We start from the raw sequence: 26839 nt of genomic DNA, 5'->3' as shown, positions 1-26839 counted from the left end.
GACCTAGCCCAAATCTTATGATATCTCTCTCAACAGAACCAACATCAGCATATCCAAATATTTCTGCAACTTGATATCAACAAAATGTTAGTTCTTTATCTAATGAACCTTATCAAATCAAATCAATCAATCAAACCTAATCAATTCTATCATGTCTTATACAAGATGAATCCTTCACAAAACTAGACGTTCTGATCATGTCTTATACAGGATGAATCCTTCCTGAAACCAAACGTTTTGATCATGTCTTATACATGATGAATCCTTCCTGAAACCAGACGCATTGATCATCGTTGTCTTATATAGGATGAATCCTTCCTTAAACCAGAATGAATCTCGATTTTATCAAATCTAATCAATCCAGATTTATCAATCTTATCAATCTTATCAATCTAGGCAATCAAGCTAATCTAAGAACTCACATTTCATCAAAACATAGTTGCAGAAATCAAATCAAATCTATCGGGATATCAATTTTACAAAACTCCAAAGATCAATTATCTCAATTGATCTCCCGAGGGGGCATCATCGTACCAGAATTTAGCAATCAAGAGCTGGGGCATCCTATCAAATCAATATCATCATCAAAATGAGATTATTCTTTGAATCAACACGTTATCACACCTCGCTTCAAAGAGGGGCAAAATGTATACACCTAAAAATGGTCTGAAGATAATTAATTAAATAAGAAATTATTTAATTAATCCTCCTCCCCAATTTAATTGAATTCACTAAACAATTTGATTAAATTTCCCCTTTCCTATACTTATTAATAAATCTAAAGATTTATTAAAAAGGTTCATTTCACCCCTTTAATTAATTAATTCAAATTAATTAATTCCCTCCATCAAAATCATTTCTTCTAAATCCTTTAATTAATTAAAACAAATCAATTCATGAGTTGTGGAAATTAATTAGCCTTTTTCTATTATTTGAATTTTTAAATTCAAATTCTCCTAACTTCTACCACTCCTAAACCTAACCCCTTCTAAACTTAACCCATTCTACCTACCCACCATGTCCCCTTTCATCCAACATCTTCTAGAAGCTTTGTGACACTTGTCACTAAGTGTTCCCTTTCATCCACTCTCTTCTAGAAGCCTCTTGACACTTGTCACCATAGAGATGACAGATGTTCCCTTTAATCCAACCCTCTTTTCCAACCTTCTCCAATTTAACCATTGATATCTTCAGATCAATCTTGACAGTTGATTCTTGCCACCTCACCCCTAGCCTTGAAAATCCTATAAATAGACCTCATTTTGGAGCAATATGGATCCCATCTCATTCTCATCTTATACATTGTTACTATAGGCATCTAGCTTCTAGTTTATCATTTCAAGCATTGTTATTATGCTCAATTTTAGCTTAATTGCATCTTCATTCTAGCTTAGTTTCTAGATCAATCATGAAATCATGTAGCTTAATCATGCTATTCTTGCTAGATCATGCATTTTCATCATTCAAATCACCCATCTAAGTGTAGTCAAGTCACTGGAATATGCATAATCAGATCTGAGAGCATTTTTCATACTCGCATTTACTAGGAGGCAATAAGTCGATTAGCTATGGTTTTACATTTCATTGTTTTAATTCACTAACCATTGCTTGTAATGATTTATTGAGTGCATTGTGGTTGTAGGTACAGGTACACTTCATAGAGCACGATAGTCTTCTCCTTCCCCCTTTCTCTCAACCTTCACCTTTGCTCACAACCATCCAAATCTGCAGATCTGATCATGACCGTTGATCTAAGCCACATCATCTCATCCTCTCAAGGTCTATAAAATCAAGAGCTTCAGTTGAGAGAGAGTTAGACTTCAAGTGCATTTTCAAGCAAATCATTTGTAAAACTTATGCATCCATGAGTTTTAATCTTGAAGCAAATAGCAATTAGCATTTTAGCAAAATTATCTAGTATTGCATATCATAGCATTTGTGAACTATCAGTTATCAGTCCATTCTTCATATGCCATCTTGGAAGCTATTAGTGCATTGTCTGAGAGCACACCACCTGCAACCAGGAATAGTGGAGTTAGGACACAATGAGACATAAACCATGAAGGTAATATCAGTATTTTTATTTCATATGTATTTCATGTAGTTTCATTGGTTGAGTTTGGATTTCCTGTAGCACTTCCATTGGTATTTTGTGAAACTAACTTGTTGCAGGTAGCATTCTGAGGATGAAATTCAAGTTGACACAATCCTCAATAAGGTTTTAACCTTAAAAATGGGCCAATCAATAATTTTCACACATGTAGCTCTTAAAACATTTCAAACATCCCATGAAATTGCGTTAGGGAGTCTACTTTTTTTACCAATTAGGCAGAATATGCTATTTATCCATCATCTTTGAAAGAGAACAGGGTACACAAAGTGACAAAGGCATAAGGTACCATATTTAGATCCTATTTATGAGAGTAGCATAAAGGCCAAGTAAAATCATTAATCCAATTAAATTTCTTGTGAATATGGTATAATCTAGATCCTTTCTTTATTAAATATAAAAGAGTAAATACTTAACATGATTCAAATTTAATGAAGAAAAACTAGAGAAACACAAACAAGATAGTAACCATACATTTGTCATAGGCACACTGCATTATCTATGATAACATAAAAGCAACAAGGGCATAGTTTGTCATTCATTAAATAACATAAAGGCACTAAATGCAGATCACGATGTATTAAGATAATTAGGAATGAACAACCATTTCAAAGACAACTTGAAGAGTTTTAAGACTTTGAATTCCTAGAAGCTTGAACTTCTAAAAGAATAGATCTGATAACAATGATCAAAGACATTCAAAAAAGGATCCTCATTACAAAATATTCTTCCCCTTTTATAACCATTTTCCAAAATTATATCATTCCTCCATGATCAAAGGCCTTGCAGAAGTTAGGGTAGAATAGCTCTGCCAGTTGCCTTTGTGTTGGAAAGCTTTGAGCCATGGAATCTCCCTTGATTTATGGCATTCAAATCATTTGTTCTTTAATCATGATTGAGGGAATAACCACTTCCATTATCCTCATGATTTTCTTAATTTTAAAACACCTAAAATTCTCTAGGTTCATGCATGTGCATCTTTTCCTTAGTTGTTTCCATCATTCATTCTATGTAATTCTTAGGATCTTAATGAACAAGAATCATTGTCCCATTGAAGTGGAGATGTGTTCAGCATAAGTAGAGAGTTCATAGGGATTTTGATGACCCTTTTAGATGGTTTGGTGAGACCTTCCTACAGATGTGACATTTGGTGAGTGAGCGAGGTTTCTTTGAAGGAACTTTGCAATATGACTTTAATCCTTTGAAGATGTGACATGGTGAATAAGTGAGGCTTTTGTTGAGGTGAGCCTGAACTGTGTGAGGAAAGAAATTCTTTATCTTATGGTAGCGAAATCCACAATTAGTCACGCCTGATGTAAGAATGGTGTTGTCATCTATAAATCAAAAGGTTGAAAGACCGATTGTTGTTGGGAAAATGATGTCTCAACCTTGCATTTACATAAGGTTACTATTTATAGTAAGTTTTCATTTGAGCATGAAATGGATTAAAATTTTCTCCAAAGCTTTGGATTGGCTAAATACGCATGTTGGTAAATTTTTCGTTGTAAGATCATAACTAGATTTGAAGATATTAAAGTTTTCATTTTTGAAGGTTGCGATGAAAGGTTTAAATTAAATTTTGAGGACTTTAGAGGCTCAAAACACCCTGAAAAGTGGGCGTAAATGGTGTAGTAGGTTATTAGGTGATAGATAACTTCGTGAGCTTTTCGACGTTTCAAATGGTTCGTCAATCGGACACTCGGTTCACAAGTTATGGCCTCCAGAAGTTTGGTCTCTTGAAATAGGAATTATAAAATGCATCAAACACATAAATGAGCTATAAAAGGGAGGAACACATGATGATGTGTGTTTGAACACATGATGATGTGAAGATAAGGTCGGTTCCACTTTATTGGGTGGTTTTAGCCCATTGTTTTGTAATACCGTTTGACAGTTTCATGTATTGTATCTCCTATATATGAGGTGCGTGAGATAGAGGTTGTGTGTAAGATTCTTATGGATATTGAGTTACCTTTGAATCTCTGGTTGGTGGTATTCCTATGAGCAGATTGCTCTGCAAGTATATTGTAATCTGTTATTGATTTTTGAATAATATATTGGGTAGCTTTTTTGGAGTGTGGGGTTTCTTTCGAAAAGGTTTTCCCCACGTAAATCACTGTGTTGTGGTATGCATGTTATTATGTCTATTTTTGTAAAGTTTTTGTAATTATTGTAACGATCTGTAAAAGTTTTTGCATTATCCTCCTCTCAAGATTAGTGTAGGAAGTTGTTTCACTACTTAGCTTCCTTACAACTGCTGTAGAGAAGTCTACAATTCTGGTGACTCATAGGGGAACCTTCGCCTATGGAGGTGTACCCAATATCTCTGGTTACACAAATCAGATGCTTTATTCATCTGGCCTCCTAATAGTCCATATTGGATGTCTCTAATCAGATTTTAGCAAAAGACTTTGTCAAGGAAAATCTTTGGGAGCTCATTATGCCTACTTACTGATATTCAGATTCTGTGCAGCCAAGGAAGGTTTAAACATAAGAACATCATTCATCATCCAACTCTAAAAGAACATCAAACCTTTCATCAAATGACTTCAGATGGTAACTTGAAACAATCATAGAGGGTAAGGAATTCACTCATGATAACCAGAATGCAGGACAATGTTGCAAAGTGTGTACCCTTGGTCTCCTTGTGCTATGCAGTGCAACGCTCGGGTTTGTGACATGGCTTAACCACCTCTTGTGGATTCTATAAGTCTAGTGGTCGTATCTGGCATGAACATGTCAATATTTTGGTGCAATGGCAACCATACTTGTAACAAGTGGTATCAAAGCTTGGTCACAGGTTCAAACCCCTTGCTTGCACTGGGGATGGATTGTTGCAAGGTATGCACCCTTGGTCTCCTTGTGCTATGCAGTGCAACACTTGGGTTTTGACATGGATTAACCACCTCTTATGGATTCTATAAGTCTAGTGGTTGTATCGGGCATTAACATGTTGATATTTTGGTGCAACAATTTTGGTTTAAGACAAGAGAAACGTTAGGCATGAAATATTATTTCTATAATATAAGATTTAAGAGAGCCTTGACGTGTTCTCCAATTTATAATTAAAATTTGTACGTTAGAAATCTGCATGTGAGGGCGAGCTACTTTGCTACTTTGGTGTGTGCATGTGATTAATTCCCTATTCCTTGGATAAGATGAGCAAAAGATTATATGAATGGATTAAGCTACGTGGATGGACCTAACCTCCCATAACCAACTAGATAGAGCCTTGCTACTAGGCAAGCGCTTATAGCTCCAACAAGGATATCATCACAATTTCCATCAAACATTGCTCTATTGCCAGACAGGCATACATAGCCCTGATAGAGTTTCCTGCATCACCTGTATTTATTGCTATATATTTATTTTTTGAAACAGGCCTTAACCTTTTGTTTTCACTTTTAAAGGGCACTTTAAAGCCACTTGACAGGTTGGAAAGTAGAGTGGTAGCATGAGGGGCCTTTAGATTTTTCACTTAATCCACCACATATTTATCTATCAGATAGATATCCATAGGAGTATTAAATATGAATTTATGCCAAAGATTCACAAAGATCCCAATTATACATGACAAGACATCTTAAACGACAAAATCTTTAATTATAAAAAAAGTAAAATCACCAAGAAGGAAACAAATCTTATATTGTAAAAATATTAAATGTTGTAATTTTCTCTTTACCCAAGGTGTATGATCTACATCATCCTTGGTGTCATGCAAATGAATATTTACATTGGGAATCCATTACCCTTGGAATTGTTGTTGCACATCGCCTCTTCCTTGGGAATGGTTCTTGCTAAAATTAACTACAGGAGTAAAGGTTGACTTATGCGAAAAGGCTGAATCATCTATAAAAGTAGGCCTCTAATAATATTGAGATCATCCCAAAACTAGGGTGTTTATGAAGTGATTAGTAGAGAGGAAATACATCATAGTGTTATGATGGATACTCTCGTAAGGCTAACAATGACAAAGGTCCAACAGGCCTTCCTAGGAAGAATTAGCAGCGTTTGCCTTGAACACATGCTAGGGACAAACAATGACTTGGTTATTGTATTAATAAAATGAATAATTAGAGAAGACTTCCTCGCCAATGAGAATAGATACCAGGTTGAAATAGACATTGTGTCATATTTTGTAGGCTCATTGCTAGATTTGAGTGAATTAGCACTCACTATAGCCAAAATGACCCATGGGTTGTTTCGGGATGAGCTTACTGGTGGGCTGGACCAGGTCCTAAGGTATGCATAATATGGGGTTAGGCATCCTACTATGATTGAATTGGAAGCCTTTATAGAAAGAGATGTGGTTGTGCCATGACTTCCCTTTGTCAACAATTTTTGCACCATGTGCCTTGAAGAACATTGAGACCATTTCGTCCCTACATGCAAATTTCTCAAATGACTTTTGGGAGAGGACCCGACACTGGGTATGGAATGGATAGAAGAGTTTAGGACCATGGTCTCTAAACAGAACATGAATTCCAAAGGGGATGAGTGGTCAGCTGATTTCAAGGACAAGGATGAGGATGAGGATGATAGTCAAAATATGTCTGACTAACTCGAGGTCTAGGTCTGTCTTCTCCCACTGGATGTTGGATACCCAATGTCAAAAGAAAAACAACACACTTTTGTGATTTTGCCTCCTTTTTTGGAAAATGATATGTATAGCTTTGTAGATACCGCTTTATGAAATATTTAAATAAAAATCTATACAAACTTTACCAATTATTGAATGGGTATCATTTTCCTCTTTTCTTTCTTTACATTTATGAAAAATGCATAGAATTTCACTTCAATGATGCATAAGGAAAATTTGTTTATCTTACGCTATTGTTTTTTGTCCATTTCTTTAATGCTATAAACAATGAACAAATGAAGGCTGCTACTATATACACCGACCAATGAATGGGACGGGGATACCTACTTTGTATGATCGTTTACTAACTTTGATGTTTTTCCTTTTTTGAGAACTTTTGATATTTCCTTCGTCATGTAACATTGCTTTCATCTTTCCAAAATAAGTCCAAGGTTTTTTGGGAAATGACCTGCAAAAGCCTTGAGAAAATAAACGCTTCCACCAAATAAAATGCGTGCATGAGGCACTTAGGGAAAACAAAAGCAATGCAAGCCTACCCACAAGCAAATGTGTAGTAGCACTTCTTTGAAAACAAAACTACTAACCTAACCTACCCTAACCAACCTTATTTACATGCTAAATGAAACCATTAATTGGGTTTTCAAAATAACTTCCCTTTCGCCCTAAACTACTTTTGTTTTCATATCTTTAGCAAAAAAGGGGATCATAATAAACACTCACCACAATAATCTTCATACCCACTAGGAACTACAACGTATATAATCATGGAGAAGATATTTCCTAGAGATGATAGGATAGATGAATTTACCTTAAGAGGATCTTCACCATGGTTTAAAGCGATGATGACTTTAATTGTTTGTTCTACTTACCATTGCACAAGATCTCTAATCGGGCATCCTTGTGAGGGTTTCATATGATGTGCACTAGGCTCTTCATAAGATGCGATGACCTTTGAAGTCTCCACTTCTTTGTTGACTAGGTTCAAGCACTTTTCTGAGTTTCCTTCTTTGATACCTCTCTCAAGGGAATGACTGTCCTTTATCTACTCTAGCTAGCACTCAGCTAAAATCAATGAACAAAAAAGTTCCAATCCGTCCCAGAAATTATCATTGTCTACCTCATCGACTAGATGATCAGACATCTTTGCTTCTGCCTTGAATGATTGCTAGTCATTGCATTTTCTAGTTGAAATCGTTGAGCTTTTCTGGGGAAGAACTCTTTGTGGGCCTGAGGAGGTGCTTTTATGTGATTTGTTTTGCATTGCATTTGGATTAGGGTACTTTGATATGTCATTAAGTTGTGGAATCTCTTCTTGTTGTTTGTGAGAATGACTCAAACTCCAAATTACTGGTCCACCTTTGTAAAGCGAGATGGTTATGGGGCACAAAATACTAACTAACATATTTTGTTTTAAGAAAGGAAGAGGAAAACATCAATCTTGTTCAGGGGTCATCATTTTTGGGAAACATCCTTTCTCATTAAAGTCTTCTACGCTCATGAACTAGAAGACTAAGGTTGGTGATTCTCCCTTCATTTCTTTTTCATAACATTATTGTTACGCCTATGTATAATATGAATGCATGTTTTGGCACTGTTTTTCTTCCATCTTGATGGCTTCCAACTGTTGTTGAAAGTCACACAACATCTTCTTGGCTATTGGACAAATAGAGTCTTTGGGATATGGTGCCATAAATGTATCCTCCAGGGCTATTTGTGGATATGCATTGAAATAGCCATTCATCATGTCATTTGGTGAAGAAGATTCTCAACATAAAAAGGAACTTTCGGGGTCCCACTGGGCATGCCAAAAAAACTTGTTGATCCCCAATAAGATTTGAACCTTAAAAACAGGGCAGTTGGGAAGTTTCAAAGGCATGGGATAAAATGTGTCTTGTGGAACAACCTCTAGGATTTTAGAAGTCAACTCTTCAAATTTTTTGGGGGGGAGAAAAGGGAAGGAAGAAATTACAACCTGAATCCAAAGAGCTTGAAAAAGGAAGCTTTAATGAACATAGAGCTCTTAAAACACTTCAAACATCCCATGGAATGACGTTAGAGAGTCTACTTATTTTACCAATTAGGTATAGTTTGCTATTTATCCATCATCTTAGAAAGAGAACACAACCCACAAAACGACAAAGGCATAAGGTACCATATTCAAATCCTATTTATGAGAGTAGCATAAAGGCCAAGTAAAATCATTAATCCGATTAACTTTCTTGTGAACATGATATAACCTATATCCTTTATTTAGGTGAAATATGGAAGAGTAAATACTTAACATGATTCAAATTTTATGAAGGGAAACAAGAGAAACACATAAAATATAGTAACCATACATTTTCCATAGGCACGATGCATTATCCATGATAACATAAAAGAAACAAGGGCATAGTTTTTCATTCATTAAATAGCGCAAGGGCTTCAAATGCAGATCACAATGTACTCAGATAACTAGAAATGAACAACTATTTCAAAGACAGCTTGAAGAGTCTTAAGACTCTAAATTCATGGAAGCTTGAACTTCTATAAGAACAAATCTCATAATAGTGATCGAAGCCATGAGATCAAAAAAGGATCCTCATTACAAAAATATTATCACCCTTTTATAATTATTTTCTAAAAAGATATCATTGCTCTACAATCAAAGGCCTTGCGAAAGTGAGGGCAAAATAGCATTGCCATCTACCTCTGTGTTTGAAAGATTTGAGCTATGGATTCTCCCTTATTTTTGACATGGAAAGCATCTCTGCTTTGATCATGATTGAGGGAATAACTACTTCCATTAACCTTGTGATTTTCTTGATTTTAAAACACCTAAAAGCCTTCTGGTTCATGCATGCACATCATTTCCTTAGTTGCTTCCATCAATCATTCTATGCGATTGTTAGGATCTTAACGATTAAGAATCATTGTCCTACTAAAGTGGAGATATTGTTGGCCTATGTGGAGAGTTCACAGGGCTTTTGATGACCCTTTTAGACCTTTCAGTGAGACTTTCTCGCAGATGTGACATGTAGTGAGTGAGCGAGGTTTCTTTGAAGGAACTCTACAATATGATTTTAATCCTTAATGGATGCAACATGTGGAAATTAAGCAGGGCTTCTGTTGAGGCGATCCTAAACTCTGAGAGGAAATAAATTGTTCATCTCGTTGCAGTGGGACCCACAATCAGTCACACCTGATGAAACAATGGTGCTGCCATCTATAAATCAAAAGGTTGAAATATCGACTGCTATAGAGAAGTCTATAGAAGGCATATGAATGGAATACTCAACTTGATTTGTAGGATTAGAGTAACCATAAGATTCGACACAACTTTTGTTAGCGTAACATTGTTATCAACAATATGAGCAATGTCATGCAACACTTCCACACTAATTTCATCACTTTGAATCATTCTCCTCGAACCTTCAATCAAGGGGATTGCCTCACTATTCAAGTGTTCTTGACCCCTCCATTGTTGAATCTTATCCAACTAATGGTCAAGATTCCCCAACTAGTCATTAGTAACTCTAATTAATGAGTCATCCTCATTACAAAAAGTATGAGGTGAATTGTTCTACATAATGTAAGGTATGTCTTGTGTAGGGATTGAGGATTCACTGAAGTCCCCATGGAATAGGTTATTCAAAACAGTCTCACACCCCTTAGGTCATGGAAAGGAAAGTTGTCTGGGAGTTTAAACCATATGAAATATATCATCTCCACAACTCTCAAAGTGGTCAATGACTTATCTTCCAATGCTTTCATGTAACCATGGACTAAAACCATGAACCCAACATAATAAGCACTCCATTTCGTAGTCCAAATGGTTGGTGTATCTCCATGTGATTGGGATATCCATACTCATCCAACATGAACACATTCTCACTACACATGACCACAAGGTAAAGGAACAAAACCACCAAACAAGAGGATACACACATATTATCAAAAAAGAGCTCTGAGTTACCAAACCATAACCAACTCCATGAAGATCCACAAACATGAGCTTCAAATGCTCAACATAGATCACATTGATAATATCCATGGTTTCTAGTTTCACAAATTTGCAAAACAGAGTTAACTCATAAAATATTCATTACAGCCCCAAAAGCCTTCCAACAACCTTTGATTTCTTCTAAATGATTCCCATAAGCTTTCCAAGATAAGAAACCTTCAACTCTGATACCAAATGTTGGGAAATAAATAGGTTTCAATACCAAAGATTGTGAAGATAAATCTCTATCCAATAAAATAATTAAAGGATGAGATTCAAGGCTTAGATATTAGAAACATGAAAAACTAAAACTCATATGCAAATATGAAAATTAAGTTGCCTTAATTGTGGAAAACTCATGATTAGATCCTTCTTCTCTATGATGCCAAAAATCAACTTGTTAACCATGCTTAATAAACCTATCTTATGTGAACTTATAACAACAATAAATAATAAATAATATCAACATAAGATAGCAACAATAAGGAATAAATCAACAACATAACATCCACACATAACACATGATTTATATGGAGAAACCCTTGTGAGAAAAAAACTCCACCAATAAGAGAGGACAAGCTTGTATTAACAACAATAAAAATGATTACAATACAATCACTTCCATTCTCCTCTTTTCCTCCACCATTGCAGCACCTATGCACATTTGAACAACCTCCTTATGCCTCCCATCCGTCCATTATTCCTCGAAAAAAAACTACATTCAATCATTCTCCATTCTATTACACATTAAATATACACCTAAAGGCTAAATTTATAGAATGGCAAGAGCTCCAACACCACCAATAAAGGTTCCCAAATAAGACTCTTTATTAATCATGAACAAAAGCCTTGGAATCCCTCCACAAAACTCTAAAAGACATTGATTTAGCTTCCAATACCTTCCCTCCAACATGGAGACCTATACTTTCTAGATAAACATTACATTAAATGTAATAAATGTCCGAAAAACCAAGAGACACTTGTTGGCTCTTCCATGCTCTCACTTAGAGAATCCTTTAGGTCACTCTTTTTCCACTTTCTTAAGTCATTAAATATCTTATTATAGACATCCATAAGTGGGGAAAACGCTATTAAATATTTGTGTTCACAACCCACTTTTACTGTTGCTAGTGTAACCCATCACCCCTTATGAATTTATTACAAACAATGGTGAGAATTAAATATTACAAATTATTTTTTTAATACTTCCTAAGTGCCTTAGGACACTTTCCAAGGATGTTGGAACCATGCCATCAGATTTACAAGGTAGATAACACTTTAATCCTAACAGGATGTCCGTAAACAATATTTTAAGGTATTTGTAGCTAAATGTGATGTGTATTAAAGGAATTAAAGGAAAAATCTCAAAGCATTAAGATTTTTGTAGCCATTTCCCATTTTAGATATGAATCGGACTAAAATTTCAATGAATTTTATTATGGGGTTTTCACTCTCAAGAGTTAATAAGTACTTTTTTTTGTGGTTTATTACTTGACCAAGTTTGCCACTTCTAACATTTACCTCACCCTTACACAATTGTTATGGTTGCTAAACATTTCTTATATTTGGTCTTCACACTCCATATTTGTCTTTCTCTATTCTTAGAAGTAATCTGTCTTTTCATAGTGAATTTCAAAAAGAGTTGTTTAATTTGAATGCAACTACCTTGAAGATGAGTTCATCCTTATGTTGATCCATCAAATTGAGATTGTTATTAAATTCCTTAAGATTTGTGTTGTTTTATGTCTAAGCAATAGGGACAATGGGCCAAGTGGTTAACTCTAGTTGAGTGGTGGTGTATTACCACTTATCTTAGTGCTTCCAAATGGCCCCATATAAGCCCCCTAATGGTACTTCCACACCATCCTTGTGTATTTTTGTTTTGGGTTCTTCCAACGTTGTGTTATTTGACACTAGTCTATCCAAATGTGAGGAAATCCTGGACTCCTTAAGTCCAATTCAACATTGGCCCAAAATTCCACAAAACAATAGGTAGATCAACATTGTATGGAGCATAAATTTGACATTGGTGATCTAGTTTTTTATGCCTCCATCCCTACAAGAAAATTTAACTATAGAATGATCAAGGTTAAAAGTTGGATTCCAAATTTTATGGTCCCTATCAAGTGCTCTAGTACATTAATGAGGTGGATTACAATTTTACACTCCCATCTTCTTCTAGTATCCACTCAATTTTTATCTCTCATATCAAGAAAGAGATTATGACTACTTCTCACAATCCAAATAAGCTCCTTTCATTAGATGAGGAGGGATCCATATTTTTAGAACCTAACGTTATCTTGGACAAACAAACCAAATAACTTTGCAATCATTTTATTGAGGAGTTATTAGTCCAATGGAAGGTTTTACAACTTAAACATGACTATTGGGAACCCACTGACATTCTATCCAAGTTTCCTCATCTCAAGATTTAGTGATAAAGAATTTTAAATGGGGAGACAATTTTATGAACCCCATTTTGTTACATCATAGTTAGTATTAGTAGAATACATATGCTTTGTAAATTTAGGATAGGTAATATTAAATAAATATAGATTCATATACTTTGTAAATCACCCCACTAATCAAGACTAGATTAATGTAATTATCCCACGTGAATAAAATAGTAAGCATTGTCTTTCATTAAATTATTTATATTATAACGATTTTCCAAGTAGAAGGCATCTTGGATATTTATAATTAGAGTATAGTTATTAGGATATATGGTACATAATTATCATTAAATAAAAAAATATCTTCATCATGAGAAGTTAAGGAATTATCATTACACTCATAAATAACCATATCATCAATATACCATGAAATACAAGATAGAGAAGGAGGACTACCAACATAATTTGGAGGTGAAAAGGGTGCACCATACATAGGTATATCACAATTGATAAAAGAGGTACAATCATAATACAAATGATCACTAATTAGGGATGAAACTACATATACAATCTCGAATCAAGTGTATATCACTAGGAAAGGAAGAGGGCACCTTAGTGACATATGTGAGGGAAAGTGAACCATGTGTATCTATCAAGAACACACCATTAGGCTCCACAAGGAAGAATGGATCAAGAGAGGTATGTGAAGGAGTCTTATCATGGGATGTATGAGGGATGTGGTTACTAGGTACAACATTACATGAGTGAAGATCCCTAATTGTATCAAGTGTGTATATGGATAAAGTATTAGCTAAGCCATAACAAAAAAGATGTGTCATCATAAGGTATTGTGACATAATAATACTTTAGACTAGGAAGGAAGGGGGATAAGATATTCATGATAAATAATGTAAATCATTTCTAGATTAAAAAATAAGAAACATTAATGGTGTATTAGATCTAAAAATGAAACCCTAGTGAGGTAGCAAGGTTGGGTAGGGTGGGAAAAGAGATATCTAAGCAAAGCTCAAAAACTCCAATAGGTAAGTAATGTACCAATATCAAGACAATGAAGCACAAAAGTTAATAGGAATATTCAATAAAAAATTAAGATTTCAAATTTGAAAATTACAAATCTAAAAACCTTAATGGATCTAGGAAAGCCCCCAAGGGAAGCTAGGTCATGTAAGGTTAGGTATGTTCACTAAAGTATAAATGAAAACAAAATTTCCTTAAGCTTAACCTAGATTAATTAAGTAAATGCAATCAATAAAGCACAAATCAACCTAGACAACTTAATGATAACATTGCAACAACTAGTTTAGGAAATTAGTGCAACAAGTAATTATACTTAGCTCCATGAATGAAGAATGCGTACCAATGATGAAGAATTTATAATTTGAATGATGCATGCTTAGAAAATGATGCCTCTCTATGTATGCAATTCTTCATAAACTATGTTGTATACATACTTTGTTTGGGGTCACATTTGTGGATTTGGGTTAAGTCCATGGTCATGAATTAATCCTCTACAATTGGGCTTGACTCTATAGAATGGAATTTTTTGTTCTACTAGCTTGAATATCTTTGCTTTGTTTTGCTCTTATCTTTTAGTTGAGGGTTGGGGGTATTTAAAAATATCTATAAAGGTTGTTCTTGTTTCATAAGGGTATTTGTTCTCTTAGGTCAACACTTAGAAATATGTAAGAAGTTCAAATACAATAGGCAAGGGCTATAAATGATGTATGTAAATTTGTTACTTCTTTTATTGCACCAAATCTAGGCGTTTCACTACCAATTACTCCTTAAATGCCCTATAATGAGAAATGATGTTCAAATGTCTATGTTCGTTTTGAATGGATATATTAAATGTCTTTAGTTGCTAGCACAAAGCATTGGATTACACCAAATGTGTGCTTTTTCAATCTAGCGTGAGAAAATCAAGGGAGCTAGTTGACCAACATTTGAATTTGAATTTGAATTTAATTTTTTTAAAAGATGAGGTGTGAGGCCAACCCAGGTAGGGATAAGGATGGTGAAGTCCATGGCCGAGTTCCATGAGTGATAGTTAGCTGGTTGGAGATTGTGCCTAGGGCTGAGTTCCATCAGAAAGGGACTATGCTAGTGGAGCGACAAGGGATCAGGAGTGGATCTCTTGGTGGGGAAAATCGTGCATGGGAAGTACCTTAGTAGTTTAGGTGGAGCGAAGTAGGCAAGGTGTGAGTCGGTGTTGAACTAGGTTCAGTGCTGGAAGTAGTCGGCAGGGCCGCAAGATTTGATATGGCAGTGTCCAAGGGTAGTGGCATATAAGACCAGTCAAAGGGTTAGGAGCTATGAGGAGCAGTGTGGTGTACGATCTTGTCAAGGACGGGTCCGAGGTGAAATCGAGATGGAGCTGTAAGGTACAATGTGGTGTAAGGTCTTATCTGGGATGGACCTGAGGTGTAACAATTTGGGCTGTGGGATGGCATAAGGTCGTTCCCAGTGTGGTGTAGGATTGTGTCCAGGACATGATCTGAGGTGCAAACTTGGTGGCGAAGTAGGTCTGATGGTTGAGAGCCAGTGAGGGGCAAAGTCACAAAGGAAGTCAAGGGAAAGAGGCAGTACCTTGCCCACATTGGATGTGGTTTGCAAAGGCATTGGGCATAAGACGTTGGCTAGCTTACAAATGTTGGTACCTTCTTTGGGTTGCAACACCGAGGGCGCAGGGTGTTCCATGGACAGTGCGTCAGTCAGGCAAAGTGGCACAATGGATGGAAGTGAGTTTACTGAATGTGTAGGATGCATTGCAAGAGTTGGGTGTCTTCAGGGAAGTACACCTAGGGAGATTTATGAAGTGAGATGTAGGATTGTGTCTAGGACATGATCCGAGGTGTGAAATTGGTGGCGAATTAGGTTTGGAGGTTGGGAACTAGAGATGGGACCAAGTCATAGAGAAAGTCAAGGGAAAGTGAGTACCTTGCCCACATTGGATGTGGATTGCAGAGGCGTTATGCACAAGAGGTTGGTCAGCTGAATGATGTTGGTGGTTTCTTTGGGTTGCAACATCGAGGGTGCAGGGCGTTCCATGGATGGTGCATCAGTCAAACAAAGTAGCACATCATATTGAAGTGGGCAGACCGAATGTGTGGGATGCAATGCAAGATGGGTGTCTTTAGGGAAGCGCACCAAGGCAGACTCATGAGGTGTGGGTTTGCAAGAGTACACCAAGGAGGTGAAAGTGGTTGACAAGTACCAAGAGGATCATGTGCAGCTAGAGGTGGATCAACAAGAGTATGTTGGTTGTTGTTCTTTGGTTGAGTTGTTGGGGACAGGATAAGACATTGGGCGCATCGAGGTCAGTCAATAGGCAATCAGAATGGCACTATAGAAAGGAAGTTGAGAGCTGAAAGTTGAATTGCGACTTGGGAAGTCAGTTGGGTGTTGTGGTCAGTGGAGTATGTGTCTTCAGGGTGGCCAGATACCAGGGGCTTGCACAAAAGGGTTGGTAGCAGGCGTGTCTTTCAGTGAATGCTAGGATTGGATCCAGGAGCAGTTGAAGTTGGAAGACAAGGGTGTCATCGAGGATGGCACTAGTGGCTGAGTTGAGAGGTGAGCATGGTTTGTGGTGTTCTGTCATGTTGCGGCGCAAACGGTGGAGTCTTGGAGATGTAGAAGCTAGTATGGGGCATGGTGCAACCGAATATCACAGAGTTGTTTCACAGATGTTCAAACAAGGGCAGTCAGCTCAGTAGAAGTCAAGGACTGGGTTCTTGCAATATGTTGTTGAGTTGAGGACTAGCAGCAGAGATCAGTTGGAGGCAAGAGTGCGTCTTCACAAGATTAGTGCAGAGGCAGTGAGTTGGACTCAGGGGTTTGCCAAAGCGAGTTAGCCATGGATGGGATTCATGCAAGTGAAAGTCCAGTATGGGGTATGCTGGCAAGTGTCAAGTATGTCAGGGACAAAAATGATACAAGTGCAGGGCATAGTGAATCCGAAGTTCACTTTTAACAGGTCCTAATATTGCGAAGGATGAGACTCGGGCCGAATGGTCTGGCGTCGAGGACGTCACTTGTTTTAAGTGGGGGAGGATGTAAGGGGCTGCTGTCTCGGGGAGATCAGTAAGCTTTTGGGGTTGTAAGTCCCTTGTTATTCTCAACAGGTGGAAGTTGTGGTGATTGAAAAATGGTTAATGCCAAGCTACAGTTGTGTGAGAATTGGACGAAAAAATTATATATGGGGGTCGGTTGAAGGAATAGCCGAGTGGTAGGAGTGCACCAAGGTGGTCTGAGGCAGACACCTCCTCTTAGGGGAAGTGTGTAGCTACAAAAATGATCTTGAATAATCAAACATTAAACCTTGATAGCTAATGGTTATAATAATTTTTGTGCATGAATCATGTTTAGATAAGACAAATATATTATAATATCTATATAAAAATAAAGCAAAAATTAAATGTATGAAACATAAAATACAATAAACTTATTTTTTTACAACAAAATTATATTATTTGCCTATATAAACTTCAATATATTTCTTGAAAAAAAATAAAAAATATATAAATAAACACAACAAAATGACATAAATATGCAAATTTTATTAAAGAGTATCATTATCATTACACCTAGCCACTTTAATAAAAGAAATATTAAGAACATGTTTTTCCAAATGATGCCCTCCATACAAATCAAAATGAACGACGAAAGCACAATAGAACGTGAAAGGCAATGTAGTTAAAGGTGGCCGAGGGATACAAAAATTCCGTCTGATCTGTTGGAGGAGCCGGCGTCAACCTTTCATGTGATCTGTCATTGACCTTTACTCTTCAAGTTCAATGCTTTCAAGCCATCTTTTGTCAGTCACAGTTTGTGCATAAATGCTGTGAAGCAAACAGCCTCTGTATTTGATACAAGCATGGCACCTAGCAGAGTTAAGGTATTTCTATTTGGCGCCATTGCTTGTTTGTATGCGAGCTTTTGTTTATCAGAAAACCCACAAAAGGAAGAAACGGTTTTTTCAGTTGGGCATTCCTCTGACAAAAACCCATTTTCAAGGGCATCATTTCTTTCCCGGGTTTCCAACCTAATGTGGACTAATACTGAAAAAACTTATGAGGATCCTGTGATTCAAATGTTCGGTGAAGGGGATGAAAATGAGAAGATTGATTTGTTACTGCCTGGCCAGGAACTGAATGGAGAACAGGCCTCTTCTTTTTGGGCAGCAAAACCTCCTTTAGAACAATACACTCCCACCCAATCCCCATCTTCAACATCTCCCTCTTTAGCACCTCCTAGTCCAGTACCCAATTTACCTCCACTTGTTGCCCCAACACCCTCTTCCTCTGCACAGTCCCCATCTCCATTGCCACCTTCTGCATCCATTGCACCTACAGTCCCTTTGTCCCCTTCAATCTCTCCATCATCAACCCACGCTCCTTCACCAACCTCCTTTCCCCCGTCCACAGCACCTTCATCTACTCCTTATCCATTCCCACCATCACCAATCACCCCTTCCCCTTATCTGCCACCCCCTATCTTTCCTCCATCTGTTTCACCAACCATCAATCCTCCCTCTATATTGCCACCTATCTTGCCACCCCCTATCTTCCCTCCCTCTGTTTCACCACCCATCAATCCTCCCTCTGTTTTGCCACCTATCTTTCCACCGTTTCCCTCTATGTCACCTCCCACTTTTCCACCCTCTGCATCTCCTTCACCCCATGTGTCACCTCCAATCCTTCCGCCCTTTTCATCACCTTCCCCTTCTCTGCCCCCTCCCATCTTTCCACCCCTTCCACCCCAACCTCCTTCTCAATCACCCTCTCCCTCATCTTCACCCACTCCTTCCCCAGTCCCAACCTCACTGTCTCCTTCTCCTACTCCATCTGTCACTCCACCACAACCCTCGCCTTTGCCGACTCCCACACCTTCTCCTTTTCCAACGCCTTCAAGCCCCATACCTTCTCCATCTCCTTCTCCAACACCTTCAAGCCCCACAGCAAGTCCTCCGACCCCAATCCCTTCACCAGTTCCTACTCCATCGAAAATATCAATACTCACAAATTTGATAGTTTTAAATGGAGCATCGCTAGTCCCTGACTTCAATCCCTTTGTATTCAGCTACAAAGTATCATTTGACCCCAATGTCAGAAGATTTCTTGTCGTTGCGTACCTTCCTGAAGATGACGAGGTATGGTTGTCACATGGGAACTATCTCATCTTTTATTCTTTTGCTGTTTGCTTTTGCATAGCTTTACGTTTCAATGGATGATCCTGGTTTTTAGCGCAACCATGATGCATAAGTTATTAGAAGGTACATTGCCAGGTAATAGCATTTTACTTCAGAATCTAGGTGGTTGCTAATAGCGTAGATCATGTTGCCTGTTGCTCTGACAAACAAAGTCTGCGATGATGGTTTAACTTTTAGCACTTTTTAGTTATCACCTGCATTTATGATAAGATTTGCATCACTCAAATACATGTAATGCATATATCCTCAAAAGGAGGAAACCATATGCAGGATTATCCCTCAATTAGGTTCTATAACACCATATATTAATCACTGTATACCATTAATAAACTACAGCATAATACACGGATCTTCTCACCTTTGATGATCACTGCTCAACATCATCTTTGTTGCTTGTTACATTGTTCTAGCTTTTAAGCCAAGATTCTCTCAGCTTTGATTATCATTCTTACTGTTGCCGACCCCATAAACGATAAATTTTAAGAGTGCTTTTGGAGGAGTATGATTAGAGATCTGTTCTTAATATATAATATTTTAGTGTATTGCAGTGTGAACCTGCCATGCAATGGAGCCACTTTGTATCTTCATGAAAAAATAGATGTTTTGTAATATGAATCTATAAAAATTTCATATTGATGACTAAAAATACTTTTGAATGAGGTTACGGACTTGCATGTGGTCAATGTTTAGGTGTTTCTGTTATAGTGGAAAGTTGCAATGAAATAGGTTGGGATGAACAATGACAACAATCTAAAGAGTGGACAAACCTGTCACTCATAAAAAGAAATATATCAAATTTTAGATCCATTCTAGGGCAGTGAGGCTTTTCAAACAAATTGTATTTCCATTTGAAGAAAAGGGAGATTAGTGCACATCATCATTGGCATTGCAAATATAGATTATTATTTTGATTAAGATAAAACACGGGAAAGGGTACAGACAGAATCACAAAACAGCCAAAAGGTGAACAGAACGAGTCTCACCAAGAGTGGGACTGAAACAAAGCAAAAACAAGAAAAGTAGAAAACAACAGGGGAACAGCTGGAACCGGTTACATATCAGCAAGTAACTTAAGGCCACTAATGGCCTGCCACTTGTGGTTCAGGAATTTCAATTTCTCCTCAGAGGAAACCTCTTTTGGCTTGTCGCTCTGCACATCACCTTTAGCAGGAATGTCTTCAGTTTGAACAGTAGATTTACCCTTAGCCATCTGCTTTTTACGTCGGGTTCTATTAGCAGGTCCAGGCTGGGTGTTTCATATTGTTTATCACTTGGATGAGCCATATCTGAGAATAGAAAGGAAATTATCTATTAGGATGAAAAACTGCAAATTTAACTGACTTTACATTCTTGTCAGATCTAGTCCTATATTCGCTTATTCACGTAATGATCATAAATGTTTTTATTTTAAGCTCCTTAGTTTGGGAATGCAATTTTTTTTTATTGAACAAAGCTCCTGCATTAACTGGCTCTAGCTGGTGAGGCCACCAACAGGGGCTTCATCCCCGCCTCTGAAGTGATTTGAACACAGCGCCCTAAATGCCCAAATTACAGCAACTTGCTGCTACTTAGGAATGCACTTGTTAAGGCTAATTAATAAGAATCATTGACAATGAATGGCTATATAATTTATTGCACCTATGCAATACTCGTAACCTAACTCTTCACACTTCTTGAAGACAACACCATTTATTGCTTCCCCAATGAAGTGACACTTAGAGTAGGTTTGAAGGATTGCAATAACAGTTGACCCAGGGAAAAAGATTGATTAGCCTAATGGAGTTTCTGTGTATTCAGTGGTAGGGTAAATTTTTGACAGTCAATTTCAATTAAAACTGGATAAGGTGCTTTCAAGAAAAGCTGCATTATGGATTAATCTCACATAGAAAGTTTAATTGAAGGAAAGATTTTGTCTCACAACTTTACAAGCTCCTGTACAAAAGAGATCAATCTTTGAAGGCATTTTGCTCCATATGCTTCTGAAGAGAAACAAGCATATAACTTTGACTTTGACAGGAATCAATAATAAATTAGTTTCGTGTTTTCTACCCTTAGCGATTTGATTTACAATTATTTTCGAACAAAGGGCAGTTAACTTATTTATCCTAGATAGAAATAAATGCCAAAATTTGTTGGAAAATAGTTACTCATTAATTTTGTAGAAGCCCATTTTTTATTTTACCTCCCATTGTGGCTAACAGGATGATCTAATTCTATACTAAAATGAAACTGATACTGTCAATCCAACTTATATCAAATCCTAAACTAAATATATGCATTACCGTTGAATAGAAAGAATTTGAAAAAAGAGTCCCACATGGTGGGCGACTGTAAGCTATAAATCCAAGGTCTGAACTCAACATGTACTGCTATTAGATTAACAAAAGAACTTGGTGCAGACATCCTAAATCTAGTCACGACTGAATAATATCCCAAAGTAATAAAAAAAATGAATTTCAATGTGGGATAAAGAAAATAGAAAAGAAAATCTACAAGCTTCAGATTTTCCATGAGGGTTATAGGATATGTGAATTAAACCCACTAATATGAGGTCAGAAGTAAGATTATGCAAGTTTGCATACCCAGGAATAGTGGGAATAAGAACAGGAGGACATCCGACAATTACAAACAATACCTGGTGTAGATTGAAAGCTTTAGCATTGATATTCTTTAACTTGGATGAATACATGTACTGCATGATGATGAAGTGAATCCTATGGTCTATATCTAACTTTGAAAACAACTAATCCATTAATTTAGCCTATAGCTGCCTACAAAATAATAAAATATCTATAAGAGAAAAACACAATCCCTGGATCAAATGAACCGATCTGTCAAAACAAAGAAGACAGGGCTAAACAAACTTGAAGAAACTACCTTCACACACAAAATATGCAAACAATCTAGATGAATTTCCAAAGAGAGTTAACGTTTGGTACACTTGTTCCCCCAATGCCTTTGATACGAATCTCCAATTGTAAGTAGGTCGTCAATCCTTTAAAAGCTTCATGTCTCCCAGAATTCTCCACTGGCATAAATCCAAGGTAGGCTACGCCAAAACATAAACAAGTTCAGGCTATAAGGTGGGATTATAGGTGCTACTTTAGGCCAAGACCAACTAATATTGTAAGATGCTGAATGAGCAATTCCATGTTTCAGTGACTAGCAAGGTATTAACTCCAAATCTAGACCACAACTGAGCGTATTGATTAATAAAGCTGAAAATAGGAATTATGATGGATTAGGATAGAACGTATGGTTGAAACCAGCAACTGGATCCTCAACCTTGTGAGTTAACATGAGACAAATAGTTGAAAGTGACACACTATGAAGTTTGATGTATGTATTTAGAATCCATTATGTTATATCTCTTTTATTTCAGACACTTTGCTTTTACCCTCTAGGCTCCTCTTCACAAGAATTTCTATCACCTGATCAATGGAATGTCCTTTAGTATTGCGCATCTGCACAATTTGAGCTTTGCAAAATGTACATTGTGAATAATTGGTACATAAGAATGGTAATTTACAGGGATTGATGAGCATAGTGCATCATTAACCTTGCAAATCCTATGGTATTTTATGTATCTTCAGCACTCTTGGAAGGTGTACTTGGATGCCGAGGGTGTAAATGGAGAAATAATTTGTAATTTAGATTCACTTTGAATCTTGGTATTAGTTGTTATATGCATTCATGAGAGAGGTGGAGCACTAAAGTGCCGTTGGACTCTTTAAATGTATATGCCCATTACTACGTGCTAGAGGAAGGAGTGGAGAATCTTGTCATAATGGATGGAACCCACACGAGTTAGTGGACTCCAAAATGGAGTGCTATACTTAAGAATGTGATCTGTTAGGAAGTTATGAGTCAAAGATACCTTTATGGTTATTTTTTCTGTTTGAGGATTCATTGTTTGAGCCCATGTGATGTCCATGTGAAGTTATTTATTGAATTTAATATTCTCAGAAGATGCTCTCCAAGGTGGGCATGGAGTTTTTGCATGATACCAATGTTTTGGTCTCCATCTTTGCCTCTGTATTGGAGGTATGAGATAGTAGTTTGATTTTATAATTTACAAGTACATAGGTGTTGCCAGAATGCTATTAGAGTGTAGAATGAAGTGTATTGATATCGTACCATGCTCTTTGAGGATTGATACACACTTGTTCTCTTTTTAGTGGAGTTTTTTTTGAAAGGATTTCTCCATGCAAATCTTGTGTTACTATAGTTTACCGAGTTATTCCTCCACATTTACTATTTATAGGGTAATCATCTATTAAGGAATTAATTTTCAGATTTGCATACACCTCGGATAGTTTTTTCATTACAGTGGTTTCACCTTGTTTCTTAACACAAACAAATACGAGATTCTTAGCATTTAAGGAAAGCAAAAAGCTGGGGATGGATGTATCGTTGACAGTGAAAGTTTCATAGTTATGTATGTCCGGAACATTAAAGGAACTAGAATCGGATGATGGATTTGGTAAAGTCATTTTTCAAATGAAGTATTGTAGTCAAGGGGCTTATGTTTTTAATGTTTCCGTTAACAGGTCAGCCTGTAGAAGATAACCATAAATGCGATCCTTCATGTTACTAGACTTTATTCACATTTAAGCAATGGTTATATTTTTAACAATACATATAAAAACATGGAAAATTGCATTCTAGGTTGTTGCCAACAATTTGACAACTTGAAAAACATTACATAAGAAATGCATATTACAGTACTCATTAAAACATCTTACTTATTGTAATATCATTGGGAAGCTGATTGCCTATTTGAACCATGAGTAACTTTCCCTTACAAAATGTATACATTTTTTCACTATACCTTCTTTTAGGGAGAAATAATGGTGGTTTGCAGCTTTTGATGCCAAACTCCAAGAATGTTTGATTGAATTGTATCATTGCCAAGTGAGGAATCCTCTTATTCATTATGAAGTTCAACTTCAGAGTAATACAAAGGATACTATTCTTATTGGAAACAGGTCTAGATTCTATTTGGTTGTCATGTTCATAATATTATTCCATTTACACAGGAATAATACTCCTTACCAGATGTTTTTTTGATTTATATATCACCGTGTAGTGATATTTTTAAATAATAGTACCGCATGAACATAAGCTCATATGTTTTTGATAAATCAGAAACCATTTTAGTACCAACAAAGCTTAAATGCAATGGGTGCAGGATTACAAGAATCTGTTGTTGCACATAGAGTCTGTACCATTGAAATCCGGAGAAAAGAGCCCACCATTGAAACTTGGCAAAAGAGGAGAAACTGTAACATTCCACATATATGTGAGAGCAGTCAATCATGCCCCTACCACATACGTGCTGTCTGTCACCAGAGGTAAATCCTTTAACATTCTTATATGTTTGTTTGCTTGCAACATGTTACAATATCTTATCTCGTCCTGAAAAAGAGCTAGCAAATACTATGAAACCAGCAATATGAATAGATTCTTTACGAGAATCATGTGCTATGATTAGCATATACTATAATAGTCTTCCATTTCTTTTGCTCAAATACATCAGCATGATTCTAGCTGCTGTCACTATTCTTGTAATATCTTTAAGATAACTTCATGCATTCAATCTATCAACATTTTCAGATTTAAGTCTGGCCTAGTGTTCCACAGAGATGCGTGCCCCCCCGCCAAAAAATCCATGTCCCTTGTAGGGGGACGTTGTCCAAGACTCGGGGACTTGGAGGAAATGTTCCCTGACAGCACTGCCACCTCTGCCACCTTTGTCGAGGACATTGCCGGGTCGCTTGCTATATGGCACATGCCATTACGTATTGATTGCAACCTTTAACTTCATGAAAACTATTTGGCCTTTCGTGAGACACACACAGAGATATCATATTGCAGATTTTGCCTTGAAGATTTCAATTCACCTATATTTTTATATCAGCACCGGCCCCCAACCACTGCTCTGCTGCCGTCCCCCCACCGTCCCCTCATTGTCCCCAAATTTATGCCTTTGATCCCTGGGCCCCTGAGACCCGTCCCCCGTCAGGAAACTCTCTGGAAATATGATTTAACAATTCATATTTTAGCCTTCTAAGCAGCCTTTGTCTCCTTGGCCTCCATGTGTTGGAATAATCGGGTCTTGTTGAAGGAGGAGCCTTCATTTCACATGGTCATTCATATTGTATTAAATAGCTTTGTTTACTAACTTATCCAGAGTACACCCTCTTAGCTCTCACCCCTGTAGTTGGCATCTTTACTTTTGTATTTATTGGAATTTCTTTTAGCACTCCAACTTGCTATTGTAACTTTTAATTTTGAGTCCCATTGATCAACAATGTTAGCCATGGAGATTAATATAATTTCTTTCTTTAGAACACACTGAATTTTGAAGCATTCCACGATTTTGTCAATATATGTTTTCTTGTTGACATAAAGTCTTTTGAGTGGTTCTTGCAGAAGCTGGCTATGAAGGGCTAGGAACTGTTGCAATTATATTTGTGGTCTTGGCATGCATAGTGGGAGCTCTGATTCTCATGGTACTTGGTTATGCTGCATATTTCTATGCACGTACTGGAAGAATGCCGCAACTAAGAGATTTCCCATTTTTTAGAGGAAGACATAGCAGTCTTTATACTCCTCTTATAGCATCAGGAGTTACTAATGATGATGATAGACTCTGAATTGATATAGAAGGGGAAGCCTTTCACCCTGACAAGAGCCAATTAGAAGGAAGATAAACTTTAATAAACCTTAAAAGATTGGAAACCAAAGTTTTCATCTTAAAATCCCTTACATAACATCAAATAGTGTTGCTGATCATCTATCTTTTACAGTCAATTTTCAAAAGAGATTTGACATAACTGTCATTGTATAGCTGCCAAGTATAGCTATTTTGTTGGGATGTATATCATGGGAGCATCTTGCCCACAATATTTTGCAGTGGATGTCAACATTAAGAGACATTGCTAATACAGATCAACTTTCCAGCATTCATAACATGTTTTGAGGTTTTTTAAAAATCTTTTGGCTTTGTTGTGGTAGTAACATGCTACTTTGGTGGGGAATATTATAATTTATGGCCATTCAAAGTATACCTAATTATTTTAAGTATATTGAAATATTTTGGAGTGGTGGGTGAATTATGAAATCTATCCTAATGATGATGGGTGACTCATGATGTGAATCTATTTGTTTGGGACATTTTGAAACATTACTCTAATTACAACGTGCTTATCCACAACAAATTCATTTCTTACATGGTTATCATCATGTAATACATCTTTTGATAACAAAGATTGAAATTTTATGGATGTATTGAAATCTTATGTTATATGTTTCATATCTTAAAAAATGAATTAATATAAAAATACAATGGAAATAAGCATAAATATAAAATATTGTAAAAAAAAGATTTAATAATAAATGGAGGTGTTTTAATTGAAAATGGATATTGGGTGGTGTTTTAAGAGAGAGGAATAACATCAATGTATTTTATGTTAAAATTTTATTTAGTAAAGTTTAAGATAGATATTATATGAATTGACGT

At 36.7% G+C, this 26839-nt stretch overlaps 1 protein-coding gene across 1 annotated transcript; it reads left to right on the top strand.

Moving 5' to 3' along the window:
- Nucleotides 1–17753: 17753 nt before the first annotated feature.
- LOC131068005 (vegetative cell wall protein gp1) lies at nt 17754–26291 on the top strand. The gene is made up of 3 exons (XM_058003195.2): nt 17754–19254; nt 24506–24668; nt 25750–26291. The coding sequence occupies exons 1-3, from the start codon at nt 17980–17982 to the stop codon at nt 25971–25973; spliced, it is 1662 nt and encodes a 553-aa protein (XP_057859178.2). The 5' UTR covers nt 17754–17979; the 3' UTR covers nt 25974–26291.
- Nucleotides 26292–26839: the final 548 nt, after the last annotated feature.

Source organism: Cryptomeria japonica, chromosome 6, assembly GCF_030272615.1.
Source record: "Cryptomeria japonica chromosome 6, Sugi_1.0, whole genome shotgun sequence".
NCBI classification, from domain to species: domain Eukaryota; kingdom Viridiplantae; phylum Streptophyta; class Pinopsida; order Cupressales; family Cupressaceae; genus Cryptomeria; species Cryptomeria japonica.
This window is presented reverse-complemented; position numbering and strand designations above follow the sequence as displayed.